The following is a 17,371-nucleotide window of genomic DNA, read 5'->3' on the forward strand; positions in this document are numbered from 1 at the left end:
CGCCACAGCGGGAACACAGGAAGGACTTTGAAGTGCAGAAGAAGGTTCTGTGACGACTTCTGAGGAAGACAAGGTCAAAAAGGCCCAAAGTGGCGTCCTGCCTGTAACTGTGTCACAGTGAATGCCAGCCAGCCCAAAGCATAACTTACCGTAACGTCTCTGTCAGAGAGAGAGGGAAAACTGAGTCACAACAGCAGAAATGTAGATTATGTGGAATCCTAGTCTTTCCAAAATCAGCATATTTAATGTGAAATTAGTAGAATTACATCAAATTCTCAGTGTTCAGTCTGATTCGACATCCGATACGACGACGCATTTGAAGGGAATAAACACGAGATTCATCATTTTCACTGAATCTTAAAGGTGGATTTGGATGTTGGCTCTGACGAGTCTTTAAAAAACTGAGCTCATGTGCAGCAGCCGGCCACCAAATCATTAACTTTTAATAATGACTGTAAGTTAAAAACCCAGTATCTCCAGCGAGTTTTGCACCATCAATGTGACAAATGTTCCACATATTTCCTGAAATTCAAGTACTACAATGAACACACACACACACACACACACACACCTTATCTAACTTTGACCGAAGTGCAAAGAAAGTGAAAAACAACAGCTGACGACTGTCCGTCAGCATCAGGAGGGACGGGTCAACAATGACCGGCCAGAGATGTTTACCGGCCTCAGGGTCAAAGGTCACCGCTGTTGCACAACACTGGCTCTCCAGCCGAAGAAAAGTTAGCAAAGCCGGAGCAGAAGAAGGGAGCGAGCGGACGGATGTGTCAGGAAGTCGACCCTGACATCACAGGACATCACAACCAATCAAAATTTGAGTTTTCCTTTTGCTTTATTTTCCCCTTTGAAGGCAAAGCACAGCCACAACTCTCAAATGCATCAACCCTTAATGTTGTTTTACCAGAAACTATTTTACCAAAATGAGCTTAAATGAAAAACTAATAAGAAATAAACTGCCCCTCCATCAGCGTACGCACGTGAAGCCGTCACAGCATCACTTTCCACCGCAGCCGACCTCCAATCGCCATCGGACAACTGCACTAAAAGCTTCTGTCATTTCTTCGACATTTACGAGGAAACCGCTGCAGGGAGTTTTGTGGGCCGTGGGGAAACTGACTGAGGTGAGGTGGGAATCGCTGAGGAATCCTGTAACGCTGGTTCATCGGCAGGTTCCTATGAAATGCTGGAGTAACCTCCAATGCAGACGCTGATCCACAGATCGGTCGTTCAAGGTTGCCTTGCAGCTGCCTGTTTTAATCATCCCGCAAAGGCTCCACATGCTTTTGTAAATCTAAGATTAATAACTGTTTTATTCATTTTGTCTTATTGTTTTCACCCTTCATTTTCAGACTCATGATATGTTTTAAATTGTCTGTAATAACAAGCTAAAGCTAAAGCTCATCGTTTTGGTTTCACTGGACGTTCGCCGTGCGCTCCAGAACGTATCCTGCAGCTAAAGGAGCTGGTGGAGACCAAACCAGAGCTTAAAAGGAGGGTGAAGAGCTGCAGAAGGTGATCATTCCTTGTATTTTCCTGCTTACACATGGTCACTCGTGTTTAATTGAAGTTGGTACGTGTCAGTCATTCGTCCCCGTTGTTCGCGGTCACTGCTGCTCTTTGTGCGTCGGCCTTTGCCAGATGTTACCGTGATTTTCCGGACCGTTCCCATGTTGACACACTGGGTTTTTTGTTCTTGCTGTTCAGACTCAGATCACTTGGCCTCTTCTGGAGCTCCGCCGGTTGACTCACGCTGCTGCTGATTGGCTCTTTTATGGCCGACAGATGCTGCTCGCTGGCCACCGGCCAAACACGACCCATCTCTGTGGGAGTGTTTGTAACTGCAATGTGGTGACTTCAGACCTCCTCTATGATGTGTTTACATTATTTTGTCTACCTCAGTGCAGGGCCAAAAGCGGGGACATGCTATTGTTTTGTGAGTCCTTAAAAGTCCTCAAAACACACATACACACCCACACCCACACACACACACACACACACACACACACACACACACACTGTATACATGCAGAGAAGGACTGGGTGTGTCTCCATCTGGCTGGCAGAGAGAGAGAGCTGCCTGGCTGTTATCACGCCACACCCTGTTGACGCAAAGCCGGCCACCGCTTCCCTACACACCCTCTTATCCACACAAACACACCAGCCAGAGTTAGTGCACTAAGTTAAATACATTTTAACCCAACCTACACACACACACACACACACACACACACACACACACACACACACACACACACAGTCCGACAGATGCCCAAACCACAAAGCTGTGGTCAGAGCACTTCTCCTCGGCTCACACTGAACTCAAAGCACTTATAGACCAGAATTAACCTCAAACACGAGTGTGTGCAGACAACATTCACACGATTTACTTTGTGGGACAAACGGCAGAAACACACGTCTCCCGTCCGTCAGGCGGACTTTATCAAGAAGAGACCCAGAGTCGCTCCACCTCCTTCTGACTGAGGTGTGACTCAACTGGTTTCGCTCTCATTATTACTGGTTTTGGCCTTCTTTTGACGACGCATTTAAGACTGAACAGACATCACCAGGACCAGAAGGCTGGACAACAGGGTCCACAGTAAAGGTCTTCACTGGGTTTCTTGTCTGAGACCAAACCTGGGATTCGAGTCAGGCTGAGTCTAAATTAAACCGGGTTTATTCTGATCTGTTGTCCGATAAAGCGTTTATTCCTGTTCAGATACATTTAACGTTGTCAGCTGATCCCGTAAACACCTTAAAGCGTATGAGGCCTTCAGGGTCCTGGTCTTCAGCTCAGGTCTGTGTGTCAATATGCTGTAAACCCGTGCAGGTCTAAGCTGCATTACTGGAGAAAAACACTAAGTTTTTCTGATTCAAGGTGTGTCTTTCAGGTGTAGCGCAGGTCAAAATGTCTTGCACTGCTCCTGTTTTCAGCCACAGCTGTTTGGCGGAGCATCGTGCTGCAGCCAGTGCTGGTGTCCCCTCTCTACTTGTGCCTATTCAGGTCAAACACATTTTGGATCTGGTATAAATATCCTCAGGTCTATTTCAAACTTTTCCTCAGCGCCCTTTGGGCTTTCTGAAAATTAGGCGCAAATCATGTTGTGTAGATTTTTGTGTCTGTTTTGGAAGGGATCAGAAGTTTTTTGGGCCAAAATTTAGATTTCATGTCTTTCGATGGATGTTATGATAAGCGGTGTTTTAATGCACATTGGATGAGCAGAATCAAAGCGCAGCCTTTCGCTTCCAGCCTGTCCGAGTGTCTCACAGTTTGAGAGGTGACTTTCACGCGTGACACACATGAAACTGGTTTCAGACCGGGTCAGCAGGTGCGTGACACCTTGCATACTCAACACTTAAAAACTGATCCTGTGAGGATTCCCAAAGTCCATCAACACTGACAAAACCACGGCAATGCCAGCGAGGAACATGGGCGTGACCCACCAGCTCCTGCACGAAGGAGAACTCACCTCCTCCCTTTAGGAAGTGCTGATCCAGGTGTCATTTCCCACCTGGAGTTCTGCAGCTCCTCTTGCCACCAGACCTCTGCAGACTGCTGCAGACTCTGGTGCTACAGTGCAGGGCAGTGAAGGGGACTTCCACCTCCAAGCTGTGGTCAAACCGCAGCGAGCGCTGGGCTCCCGTGCCGCCCCGTCACTCTGCAGTCACCCATCTCGGTCGAGGCTCTTTTCTGTTTTGACCCTGCGGTGGTGGAATGAACCCCCCACCGCAGAGCGAAACCCTTTACCACACTGGAACAGCCCACGCTGTCACTTCCTTCAGCGAACTTTTAAAAAAGCACTTGCTCTGTAGTTCTTTAAGTTGGAGAGATGAACTCAAGGCACTGCACAACAAAACAACCACATCAGTGCCACCTTAGAGTTCATGTGCCTGTCTGACTGCATGAAACGATGCATTTAAGCTCCTTTATTATTTCACAAAAGCAGCAAACGGGCGCATGCTGTTTTTCTCCTGCTGCCATGAAAATGCAGAGTAACGTCTTGAAAACAGAGAAGCTCTCACTGAACAAATCTAATGCTTTCACTTTTCTCTCTCCAAACAAATGTTGTCATGAGTGACTCACAGAAGGAGGCGCGCCACCCAGAGCTTCTCGCTGGCCTATCTGTCTCGGGAATCTTTTGTTTACAGCAGCGTTGCGGAGGAAGATTCCTGGGATTTTGGTGGGGCAAAATGTTAGATCACCACTCCCAGTATATGGACTGTGACTCCTGTCTGCATCATCCAGCGCACAGTACAAACACACAGATATTTGCTTTTGAAGCGTCACGTAAAAGCTAGTGGTCATGTGACGATGAGGTCATGTGATAACGATAAGCTGACCTCGATCACCTTTAACCCTGTTTTCACTTCCAGCTCGATCTCCAGTGGCTCCACTGGTGCGAAAACAAACACAAAGACTTCCACAAGATGGAGATATAAGATCTGTGTGTGTGTGTGTGTGTGTGTGTGTGTGTGTGTGTGTGTGTGTGTGCGCTCATCTGAGAAACTACAACCTGATTATCTGATCATCTCTCTCTCCCATCATCATCACTGCTCTCTATCATTTCCCACAGCCTCCATCTCCCACCGCACACAAACAATTTCAGACACACCCTCTCCACCTCAACCTCCACCCAACCCCCCTTCACCACCTTCCTTCTCCTCCTCCTCCTCCTCCTTCACTCCCTCACTCCCTCCCTCCCCCCTCCCCTCCCACGTCCCCTTTTCTTTTCATTGTGGCCGTTTTGGCAGCGCGGCCGCGGTTGCCATGGCGACGGGATTCTTTCCCCCGTTAATGACTGTGGCGTGGTTGGTAGGGGGTCACTCTCCACCACCACCACCACCGCATCATGGCCTAATCTGAGGTGACACGGCCAATATCCTCACACAAACACACACACACACACACACACAGGAGAAAAACACACACATGCACACACACACACACACACACACACACACACACACACACGTGTCAACACGAGCACGTAGCAAACATTCACCAGGGAATGTGTGTGTGTGCATGCACACACACACACACACATTCGACAGGGCCCACCCCTCGCCACCCCACACACACTCATTCACATAATTCAGTCACACATTCCCACCAGACGCGCACATTCAGCCACACTCAACCCTCCAATAATGAACCCTCTCACACACACACACACACACACACACACACACACACACACTTCCTCTCCCTTGAACATCCAGTACCAAAGCTCCTCTCCTCTCCCTTCGCTAACAGAGCGCAGACCTCTAAACTCTGGCTGTTATAAGTCGTTTTAAAGGTACAGGTGAGGAAGGTCGGTTTAATACATCCATGAACGCTGCTTTCTTAGCGGTTCCTAAAACAACTCCACCCTGATCTATTTCCCAATTCAAAGAATTCTCAATATTTTCTCATAAGTTGTCGTTAATGACTGTTTTTAATCATTGCTTCCACTTGATCAGCAGGGCCGCGCTTCTCCAGCCACATCGGGCTCCATTAACAGGCCTGGCACAAGCCAACACCCTGCAAACCAGCTAGCCCATTAGCCTGTCAGCTAGCAGTGGAGCAGTAAGTGAGCTAGTATGAGCCAAGTATAAATGACACAGAAGAGACTTAGATTACGCACATCACTGCTAAACCACAAAATTTAACTCGACAAATCTGACATTATGACAAAGGACCAAATAAAATAAAGTTTTATTTTCAATTAACAACCCTGATTCAAAACGCTGGGAGACTGTAAAACATAAAGCACATTGTGACAATTTAAAAACAGTCCATATTACAGGTGCTGACTGAGGACTACGGACAGAAACCTGCAGGCTGATGATAACACTGCTGGATCTTTAATATAACGTGAGCAGCACAGACTCTCGTACTGAAGACAGAAATCTCAAGGATTGAAGCTCAACGAATGGAAATCCAAAGAAATGTGTGGCTCTTCAGTGTAAAGACAGCTGTGGGTGGAGGGTCATGTGTTGACCGGGAGGTAAAGACCGTGACCGACACTCTGCTATGAATATGTGGCCCTTATCCTTCGCCATGCATGGAATTTCAGTGGTAAAGTGCGCTTTCACACACAGTCAGCCAGTAAACCAGTTACTCAGTCACTGGACTAGAGAACAAGCCGGTGAGCTGACTGACTACATTTAACAAGTCGGCTAAACAAACTGCTGAACAGCCGGTAAATAACAGCCAACAAGTCAATAAAATGGTCAAAAAGCGAGCGAGTGAATGAACTAGCGGGTCAGCCAGCCGACTTAATCTAATCTCTCCCTCCATGAAGAGCCAGTCAGCCCGTTAACAGTCATGACGGCGACGCTGGACCCGAGACCGAGAGACCATGACCCGACAGAGACGAGGAGGAGGAGGAGGAGAAGTGAAGAAAGACTTTCCAAAACCCAAACGAAGCCTTTTAAGTTTTATGAGACAGTCATGAAAACACTGAGTCACTGCCAGCTCAATCACACAGAGCGATGCATAAATAAGTCAGACGTGTGAGTGAGCTCACCGACTGAACGATTCAGTTTTCTGTCCACGCCATCAGGCCAACCAAGGGAAGTCTGTCAAATTTTCAAATTAATACACTGTTAATGTGTTCACAGTGTAAGTCTGGGTAGTTTTAGGGCGACATGAGGGGAAAAGTCCAGTTTGGCTGCTTAACTGACCTCCTAAAATACAAAAAAAGGAGTAAAAGGTGCTTTAAATGGAGCTGTTGATGTAAAACTTTTACTTCCTGTAGCATTTTCAGAATAAAAGCTTTCGATCAAAGCTTTTACAGTGAAGCTTGGTCAGAAGCTGAGCCAAATCTATATTAAGGCGCATTTCATCCTTTTTAATTTGTCGAATGTTTGTTCTCGTGTATTTTTAGTGATGCTCTAAACCCTCAAACACAAACTTTAAATGATTTTTGACATTTTAGATTTTACATTTATCCCAAATTAAGCTTAGGCCTAGCTCTTTTTGTGCCCCATATTAAGAATATAAGAATACATTCTACCTTCGACCTTGAGGCACTCATATATGAATTCCAGGAATTGATGGCTTTCAGATTTCCAGTGTCTCTGGAATAAACAGAAGGAGAGCTGGAGAGCCGAGATGTTGCCACAATCACCAAACATACACGGATGACAGATTAGCACATTAAGACGGCAGAGTTAAACTGTCACTTCAATGTATAGTCAACACAGATGGCCACTGGGCCGGCCAAGCTGTTTCAAGGAGCTCGGTACGCGTGTAAACAAGCTCACAGAGGGTTTATTCCAGCTCCACCACCACCTTCCACGCTCTCTTCTCCGCCTCGGTGTTTCCACCTCTTCGGCTCCTCTTGTCATGTTGGGGGGTTTGACAGATGGAAAGAAAAAGAGACGCAGGCAGTTTGGGTGTGTTATTATTCACAAACAGTTGCCAGTTTGATGCTTGTTTACAGCTTGATTCCAGCCAAGCCGAGTCAGATTGAATTGGCAGTGAACTTCAAACCAAATCAAATTTAGCGTGTTTTCATGGGCCAAATGGTGAAACCACAAACTTTCACTGCTGCAGTGTGCACAGGCTGGCTGTTTGAACTCTGCCACACCTTGGCTGCCATGTGCCTCCAGCACTCCCACTTGGTATCTAGAGTTGTGTGGAGGCCTGATGTTGGCCTCAGATCTTAATACGTGCACCTCACTGGACTGTGCATGTCCATTAATCATTGCAGCTTTAATTTTATCTTTGTGATTGCAATGGCTAAAAAAGTCAAGTTTGGAGTTTATGTCTGCACAACTTTTACATTTATTCACATTTGACAGTGTTTATGTGAAAAGCATCAACTGCACACCGACTTTCAGATGCTCTTTACATATTAATTAATATTTTCTATTAACGTCAGTGTCACCTCCAGAGCAGTAAATGGTAGACTGAAAACTGAGGCGCAGGAGGAGGCCTGGATCAGACAGAGCTGCAGTCTGCGTCTAATCCTGCAGCAGTGCATCTAGTAACAGAGTCAAACAGTCCATCACCACTTGAACTGGATCCCAGTTCCACCAAAACTGGTTGACAAAGGCGTGCCAGGAGTCGAACAGGGGACTATTTTGTTTACAAATCTGACAAACACTGAACGCGTTTGCGACGACCCTCTGGTCCAGACTATTTATCTCTGAGTAAAACAGATCCAGCACATCTGAGAGGCGTCCATTAATATTTGTGACTGCACTGATGGAATCCAGCCCACATCTCATTGATGCTTCATGAGATTTGTTTGTGCTTCTCCATCACCTCCGCTGTACACACTGGTGACAAGACGATATTTGATATTTGAATCCACTCCAGGATGGTGAAGAAGACAAGAAACCAAATCAAGGTCAGACGTTTGAAGATGAGGCTGCCGTGGACGCGCTTTGCTTGCTTACTCTTATTTGCTGGGATATTTGTAGTAGGCAGGCTTCAAATGTTTGGATACTGAACTTAGTCATGGTGTCCAAGGTTGAATTTTGGTACCGTGACAAGAGAATCAGCCAGCTCTGCTCTGCTCTGCCTTCACCATATAAACGGTGCTGTGTCTCTATAAATAGCCCTGAAGCCCTGGGGCTGGCCAGCCTGAGCAAGGCCGCCCAGCAAACACAGAAAAAACTCAAATTAACGCCTCACGGTTGTTTGCCTCCGCCAACCAGTCGAGTTGCAGTTTACATCCATGCGTGTCCACACTCATGTACAAACTGAGCCCTCTCACTCACCAACATGTATGATCCCAGTGAATATTCTCCAGTGAGAGACACGCCGTCTCCACTTAGAGACTACTTTTCCAGAGGAGTACAGAAGACTGATAGAGAGCTTCATCACATGGTGCAACGACAGTCACCTGAAGATCAATATCAGCAGAACCAATCAGCTCGCGGTCGACTATGACGCTTAAAACATGAATGCTGCTTCGAAGAACGTGGACGCTTCACATGCATGTATACAATCAGTGTCACCAGTTCAGTATCAGCTCACCCCAAATGTGAAGCATGTTCCTGAGTTATGCTGCTGAATAATGGCCAGAACAGTGTTTTTGCAGAACATTATGATGTCACAATCAAGTTGACCTTTGACCTGTTGGATATAGAAGGTCATCACTTCATCATTTTATCCTATAAGACGTTTCTGTGAAACTTCCTCATAACTACCGCGTGAATTGCTTTAGTTGTGGCCATAAACAGGTTTGGGAGGTCAGAGCGACCTTGACCTTTGACCCCCAGATTCTAATCAGTTCATCCTTGAGTCCAAGTGAACGTTTGTACCAAGCTTGAAGATGAGCATCAGCCTCCAGATTTCTTCTTTTATTCACAGCATTTAAGCATTTTTGGAGGGAGCCTGAGAGCAAAGACTTTCATTTCTTATGACTCCTTCACTGTAATTACACATATGACAATAAAAAGCTTTAAACTCAAACGTATGCTGACACCCAAACATTCCACTCATACTGTATGTGGCTGACCGGACATCTCATTCCAGAGCTGTGGGCATTAATCTGCAGCTGTAACAGCCTCCACGTCTGTGGTTTCACTCTTTCCATCAGATTCTGGGACAAGTCTGTGCTGGTGCTGGGTGATGAGGCCTGGCTCGCAGTCAGTTCCGGTTCATCCTAAAGGTGCTGGATGGGGCTGAGGTCAGAGCTTAAGTTCTTCCACACCAAACTAGGAAAACCGTTTCTTTACGGAGCCGCTTTGTGCGCGGGGGCAGAGTGAGGCTGAAACAGGAGAGGGTCTTCCCAAAACTGCTGCCACGAAGTTGGAAACACATAACAGTCTAAGAGATCAGCCTTCGATGAAAGCAAGAGGCCTTCGCCACGAAAGCACCAAGTACGAAAGCATTACAGACAACAGCAATTGGATTTTCTTTATTTGTAGGTAGCTGTATATCATGACTTGGCATATTGGGTTAACGATGTGAAAATGTCGCTCTTATTTCATTGTGTCTTTAAAATGAATGGAGTCCCTGAGAAGAGATGACAAACTGCATCTCTGTGCAGCTGTTTGGCTCTTCAGTCGACTGCAGACTAATGAAAAGCACAGATCTGACATTTACCTCCCTTCTGCTCTCCAGACTACCTGCCTCCCATTAATTGCCAGCAATTCAGCCGACTGAATGACCCCACCACGACGCCACCCGCCACCAAATGACCCCTGAGATGGCCCTGACTCACCCAGTCCATTCCTCACACTGTGTCCTCGTGGCCCGCTCTCATTTATCTCTACTGTCGAGACACACTCACACACACACACACACACACACAGCCAGCCGGGCAGCCAGCTGGCCAACTAACCAGTCACCCACTCAACTGGTTTGGTTCATCACCTGATACACAAACAAATATACTCACTCACAGTTGCTAAAAGCGAGGGAGCACATTAGTGTGACTGCAGGAGGACACAGTGTCACCCGGCCCTTCTCGCTCGTCCCTCACTGCTGCTGATCGAGGAACTGAAGCTCATTGTATTGCCGCACATGCCGTAAATTACTCTGAATAAGAGCGTCACATAAAATGGGAAATGGAAAAGTGCAGTGAGCCGGTTAGCTCCGACACCTCCTCACCACCTGGAAAACACTTACAGTACGCTTATTAGAGCGCCCTCAGCTCAGCCAGTGGAGCATGAGACTCCTGATCTCCAGGTCACACGTGCCTTTAAATTACTACTATCCTTCTGTATCATTGCAAAGAATCGATTTATGGCCCCCAACACGTGCCACGGTCCTCCCTGTGATCCGGTGCTGCTGCTTTCTGCATCACCTGCTTCAATAAGAGTAAAACAAATAAAACAGATAACGAGCGAGTAACTCTGAACATTCATCACACTGGCTGATTAAAACACTGTTCAACTGGGTTCTGACCACCAGCGTTTTATTTTCAATCCACAATCCTGCAAAGTCGCACTCCTGAAAAAAGAGGTAATTCAGGCAGGGACACGTTGCAAACCAGTGCGAAGCATTTTCACAATGAACACACCAGCGCTGTGAACTAGTTTCATACAGAAGTGGAATATAATATATGTGCGTGTGGGTGGAATGAACAAAAGCAATACTGGAATCAGTTTTTCCAGCGAAGGAACAGTGTCAGTTGCATGGTGGAAAACCCAACCTGTTTTGCAGATGCATTGTTTTCTGATCTACATTTGACGACTGGGTTTGGAAATCTGTGTGTTTTTCTTTGAAGTCTGAAAACGACACCCCCGATTCGATGGGAGCGACACCGTACGCTCATCTTCTAAAACTTCTGCACAAGTGAGATAAAAGTAGAACTCCCCACCGAATTATCACCACCAGAGGATGGATACGGAAAATAATGAAAGAAATGCACGATTTGACTCATTTCACTTTCAGTCTTAATATTCTTTAACCTGGCAGAACCATTATTCTCAAATCACCCGAACAAAGGTGTAGCAGCAGCTCAGTGAATGGAGTCTGAAACATAATGAGTGAAACTACAGATCAAAATCAGCCACAACCAATACGACGAGTCACCGTTTGATGACTAACTCGCTTGAATTCTGACATAAATAACCGCAGGCCTTCAGCTAAAGGTAGGGAGTGACTAATTACTGTGAAATAATAACAAGACAAATAATTAACTTCTATCATATGAAGTCATTTCTAAATTACACTGATACAACTGGACAATCCCTGCATTGAAATTTACGTGTTTTTCGAGTTCTCGGTCCAGCTGGCTCCTATTTTGACATAGTCTGAGGACGTATAAAGACGTGCATTGGTGGTCCTGGGTGTTTTAGTTTTCCTACTTTGATTTGTGAGAGTTACTCAAATAATTCAAGGAAGTAGCTGAGAGGACAAGACAGAGCGAACATGGATGTTGTGTTGAGGCCAAACATTTCTTAATGGTTTGTGTTCAGCGCCCAGATCTTAAATTTCAGGTTAGAAACAGCAGATTTTAAGTGTCTGCCGTTTGCTGAATTGCCACGCAACAGTGAAAACACAAGGCAAATCATAAAGCTGACTAATGGTTCACTGTGATGGATTATCTATGCAAAGCAGCTTCTACAAGTCTCTTCAAGTTTTTGTTTTTTATGATGAACTGAATTAAAACCAATGGCTGCACAGACGCTGCAGAAACAACCAGGAGACACACAGAAGGCCTCCTGCAGTCAGCAATGCTGTTCAATATGCATGTATGTGCAAACAATGAGCTGAAATACGTTAAATCACCCGCACCTGTGCAACACATCATTCGGTTTACAAAGTTCGCTGCTGAAAATGTTCCAGATGTTGATTAGATGGAAAGAAAAATCCCCCAATTTCGTGACGCTCAGATAAGCAGAGCGTCGGTCTGACGGGAGGTCTGCTGCTCGGTTAACTTTGGTGCCACACTGGCAACAACTGGCTGGTTCTGACCCCCCCACCCATCCAAGTCATGCTGACACGAGATGTGCAGGTAGGTGTGTGTGTGTGTGTGTGTGTGTGTGCATACACATATACACAACAGCCACTATCTCAGTGGTTTGATCAAACTTTGTTCAGCGTAGTTAATCATTGCCTACTGGGTAGCATCAGCTCTCTCTCTTTCTCACTCTCTCACTCACACTCACTCACACACACACACACACACACACACACACACCATCTCTCTCACACACACAGGAAGACTTTGTATTCAAAGGGTGCTGATGCCCTGCCCAGGAATGTACAGCTGACCCTGCTCTCACGTCTACAGCCCAGCTGATCCAGAACACACACACACACACACACACACACACACACACACGCACACACACACACACACACACACCCGCACACACACACGCACACACACACGTACACACATCATGGAGCATGCTCAGTGGTGCACTGCTATCAGTTAACTACACTTCCAATAATGCACAGCCTTAACTGTGACGGGAGGAAATTGATTTCCGCTCACACGGCGTCAAAAGCAGTTATCAGGGTCAAAGGTTAAAGTAAAGTAAGAAGCAGCAGAAAGAGTGAGAGAACTTTGTGAGTGTTTTCACATATTCAAATGAGAAAACTCTGAAAAATCACCATCTTAAGCAAACACGTTTTACACTCTCACCACTATCATCCTGCCTTCTGTTATTTGTACAATATTACTGATTTTATTACGTCTTAACAAGTGACGGTGCACCACATAATGTGAATACTCCACATTATTAATCGTGCATAAACAAATGCGTGGTTTGCTCCTATGACTGACATTAAAGTGCACTCATTGCTCTCATTAGAGTTCATGAAGGCCTTCAGAGTCACAGCGGTAGACAGTGCCTGTTTTGAAAAGAAGGAAACATCCTCCACCACACAGGAAGTGATGGGCTTCATGAGCGGCGTGAACTCTGAGAGAAAGTGTGCCACCAATAGAAACTTTCAACTTAAACAAAGAGGTCACAGCGAAGTCTGAGGACACATCTGAGGACAATAAGACCCGATCCAAAATGTTAAAAGACCCAAATAGAGAGAGAACACCAACGCAATTAACAAGCAGCCACAGTCGAAAAGAGCAACAATACAATTTTCCTGCAATCCACAGTTCACACTCGCCATCTGCCTCAAAAAGAATAACTCATCTCTCTCCTTCAATAATTATCCGGCACCACATGATAAGAGCTGATCGCAAGTCAGCTCAGATCCTCTCGGGGGACGTGAGGCTCAGATCCAGAAAATAACCTGGGCCTGGCTCGGCTTAGCTTCTGTGCTGGATCTCGGGAAACAGGAAGTGTGGTGCAGAAACACCTCAGAAATGACGCCATGGCTTTCATGCAGATACAGCTTGTGCACACGAATGCACTGCAAACAAAGTTGAAGCTTTGACTGACTTTTATTTGAAATGTGACGTAAAAGCCGCTGCTGCCTGCAGCTGGAAAACACAACGACACCTTCTTCCAGTGTTTGCCGTGCTTTCATTCAGTCCTCCTGCTTTGATTTCTGGTGTTAAATGTGTTTCAGCCTCAAATGTCACTGCATTAGTAACAAACCTGAAAATGCAGAATTACACCAGCGCCCGGCTTACACCCTTTTCACTGAGTTTGAAACCTGCTCAGGGTTTACTGTGGCTCCTCCGGTGCAATGCTTGTTCGAATTCCTGCAGATTTACCGTATTTGGCAAATAAAGTGCCGCTCAGATGCTGGGGTTCATGTGCATTGCCTGGGTTACTGACATGCGGCACAAGTCATAAATGCCCCTGTTGTTTCTAATGGATTCAATGAGGCTAATTATAATTGTACTGGTGTAGTCATGACAACACCTCCCTAAATTTATTGCAGGCTGAAAGCTGCTTACTGTGGTTACTACTTTTAAAAAAGCAGGGTTATGTGTGCGTAGGGGTAAAAGCTGTCCTCTCCAGTCACATGGCTCCAGACCGATCTATTGGTTTCCACTTTCATTTAAAAGCCCTTCATTGAGCAAACCAGTCACATGTTTGCCCCAGAGCCCGAAGCACTGTGACCCTTCATACAGAGTTCTGCAAAAGAGACGCTCAAACAGGGTACAGCTAACTCGCTAGCTTTGCTAATCCACCAAGGCGGAACTGCCCGAGTGAAGTGGAGAAAAACGGTGAAAAGGTTAGGAAAGGAGAATTTGTTATTGACTTAAGAAACGCTTCTTTGTTAGCATAGAGAAGCTAACTATCCAAGTTCACCACCAGCTAGCCTGTAACGTTAGCTATCAAGATAACAATGATAATTAGCCCGCTAACTTTCCAGACTGACGAAACATCCCTTCCAGTTCTGTTTTCAGTCGTCTTCTGACGTCAACTTTACATGTGTACGTTTGAGGTACTTTAAAAAGATGGAGGTCGGGCAGGAAAAGGCGTTGCGAAATGCAGGGTTGGTACAAGGTGGTGCAATGGATCTGCAGAGTATCTCTACTGAATTATTATTGTGAGGTATCAGAATGATTCGTTTATGTATCATAGGAAGCCGGCCAAGTATATTCTGTCCAAACGCAATAAAGTCGGTGTGTCCACACAGTTTTACAGCAGTTTAGGATCAAACTGGCTTCCCGCCGAGGTTTGTTAGCCAAGATTCTTCTAAGTTTCACCTCCTTAAAACACCATCAGCTCCAACTGGTGAATAAAGTCAGATGACTGGTTGCAGGTTGCAGACTTTTAAGTTAACTTCAGTGGAGTGTAAGGCTGAAATACTCACCAATTCATCAATTTGTAGACAGAAAATCAATCGACAACCATTTTCATAATAGAATAACTGTTAAAACAGTTTTTATGAAGCACGCCTGCGTCTAAAAGGTGACATTTTGATACTTTTCTGTTATATATCATTGTAAATTGAATGTCTTTATGTTTTGTACTGTTGGTTGGACAAAACACATTATTTGAAGGAAAAGGACATTTTATCTACTCTATAATTAATATATTTGTTAGTTGTAAGCCAAGCAGAGTGAAGATTAAGTCAAACATGTCCACGGCTCAAAACCATTGCACCGGCAATGGTCCAATGCTGGTGACTCCAAAGTGCTTAGAAAAAATGAATAAAAAAGAAAAAGAAAAGCAAAAGTGATACTGCAGTTTGTGGTCTGTAGTACTGCAAACAGCTCAAACCCATCAAAGAACGAATACGTGTTCAAACACAAGGCGCATCAACTGTCACCGCGACGATTAGTCAGTCAGTTGTCAACTATTAAATCAATCACCAATCAATTTGATGATCAATGAATTGGTTTGAGTAATTTTTGGGGAGGAAATAAGTCAAAATTCTCTTATTCCAGCTCGTTAAACGTTGATATTATCTGGTTTCTTTACTCCTCTGTGAGAGTAAAGTGAGTATGTTTGATTTGTGGACAAAAGGAGACACTGGAGGAGGTCATGCTGGGATCTGGGAAACACTGATCGACATTTTTCAGCATTTTCTGACCTTTTATAGACCAAACATCCAATTGATTGATCAATAAAGTATCTGACAGCTTAATCGAGAATGCTTATAATCTTTAGTCGCAGGCCTGCTTCTTCATGGGGGGATCTGGAAGTTGTGACCCAAACTGGAACTCCATCATCTGCCATGAAAACCATCAGACAAACAGATGGAGCTGCAGAGAGGACAGGTGAGGTGTTTGCTACAACAGATTTTATTCACTTTGGAGAATACTGGCAGCCAAACTGACACATAAACACAGTCTGATGAAGCAAGACTCCGTTCAAGGCGCACGTCGGCGGCAGGGCCCGAGCAGCGCGGAGCTGGAGGCGGTGCACCTGGCTGCTTCCCAGGCTTGCGCGTTAGTGTCAGAGGAGGCTGCTGGCCCTTTAAAAGCTAAGATGGTGTCCTACAAGCTGCAGTTTGTGCCTTCCGTTTCCTTCCTGCCTCTCGGAGATCACAGAGCATTTCAAATTGAACCTGAACTAACCTCGCACAGAGAGAGAAAGCCACAGACGGAGGGCACGGACGGGTTTTCCGTGCGAGCCGCGGACATGACAGCCTCTCAGCATGATGGCTCTTGCATTGCAGTGAGGTCGTTGTTGCAAAACTCTTCCACTAATTGCAAAATAAACTGGCCGCCTGCAAGGATTCACTTGCAAACTGGCTGTTAGAGACGCACACGCTCAGTGACATTCACATTTGGCACATGAAAATGTCAACTGTGCTTGTTTGCAGGCAGACCATCCTCACACACAGATGCTTCTTTCTGTTCATTGACCAGGGCAAAGTCAATAACGTGCACTTACTTTCTTGTTACGGGTCTCCGTGTGCATCTCGGTTGCCGGAGCGGTGCAGCGGCGGAGGGGTGGAGCAGCAGGAACAGGAGGGGGTCGGTCGGGGCTTTGGGTGTAGCTCTCTCTGAATAAGAACTGTTAGGGAGAGAGGAGGGTTCAGGGGGGCTTGGTTTTCCACCTTTACAGTAAATTTTCGGGATATAGGAACACGATCCCTGCCTCTTCCAGTGTTTCTTTTCAGTTCATATCCGCAGCGTCGAAGGCTCCCTTTGCTCCCCCCAAAAAACAGCCAGTCTCTCTGTGTCTCTCCCTCTCTCTGACGGCGTGTTGTTGCCGTGTATTCAAGGGCTGGGCTCTCTCTCTCTGCCTTTTCCTCCTCCGCCTCTCCCTGCTTGTGACCCCACCCTGCGTCCCCACCCCTCATCTCTGTCAGTCAGAAGCTGCGCAGCCCTGCAGAGGAGCCGCGCTGCCGGCGACCCGACACCGGCTGCAGGCGGGCGGGCAGGAGGAGAGGAGCTGCAGCAGAACCGCGCACTTATGCATGCGGGAGATTTTCGATTGCATGCAACTAACTAGCGCGGTTCTGCTTGCATTCATACCCCCATCTGTCAGTGCCATGCTGCAGCGGCTGGCTGCTTATTGCTCAGAGATGGTGAAGACAAGCACCCATGTCACCTTACTGACGTCAGCCAGCAGGCTAATTGAGGACACTTCA

General features: G+C 46.1%; 1 protein-coding gene across 2 annotated transcripts in view; it reads right to left on the minus strand.

Annotated features, from left to right (window-relative positions):
- Window positions 1-17,163, minus strand: part of klf8 (Kruppel like factor 8) — a 59,808-nt gene extending 42,645 nt beyond the window's left edge. Inside the window, exon 1 of one of the 2 annotated variants that reach the window (XM_076750198.1) lies at window positions 16,669-17,163. In XM_076750198.1, the coding sequence (XP_076606313.1) occupies window positions 16,669-16,695 (27 nt within the window). In that variant the 5' untranslated portion in view covers window positions 16,696-17,163. The remainder of the gene's footprint in view (window positions 1-16,668) is intronic. The other variant, XM_076750197.1, reaches the window with a different exon arrangement.
- Between the last annotated feature and the right edge of the window lie 208 nt (window positions 17,164-17,371).

The sequence above is a fragment of the Chaetodon auriga genome, chromosome 15 (assembly GCF_051107435.1).
Source record: "Chaetodon auriga isolate fChaAug3 chromosome 15, fChaAug3.hap1, whole genome shotgun sequence".
Classification (NCBI taxonomy): Eukaryota; Metazoa; Chordata; class Actinopteri; order Chaetodontiformes; family Chaetodontidae; genus Chaetodon; species Chaetodon auriga.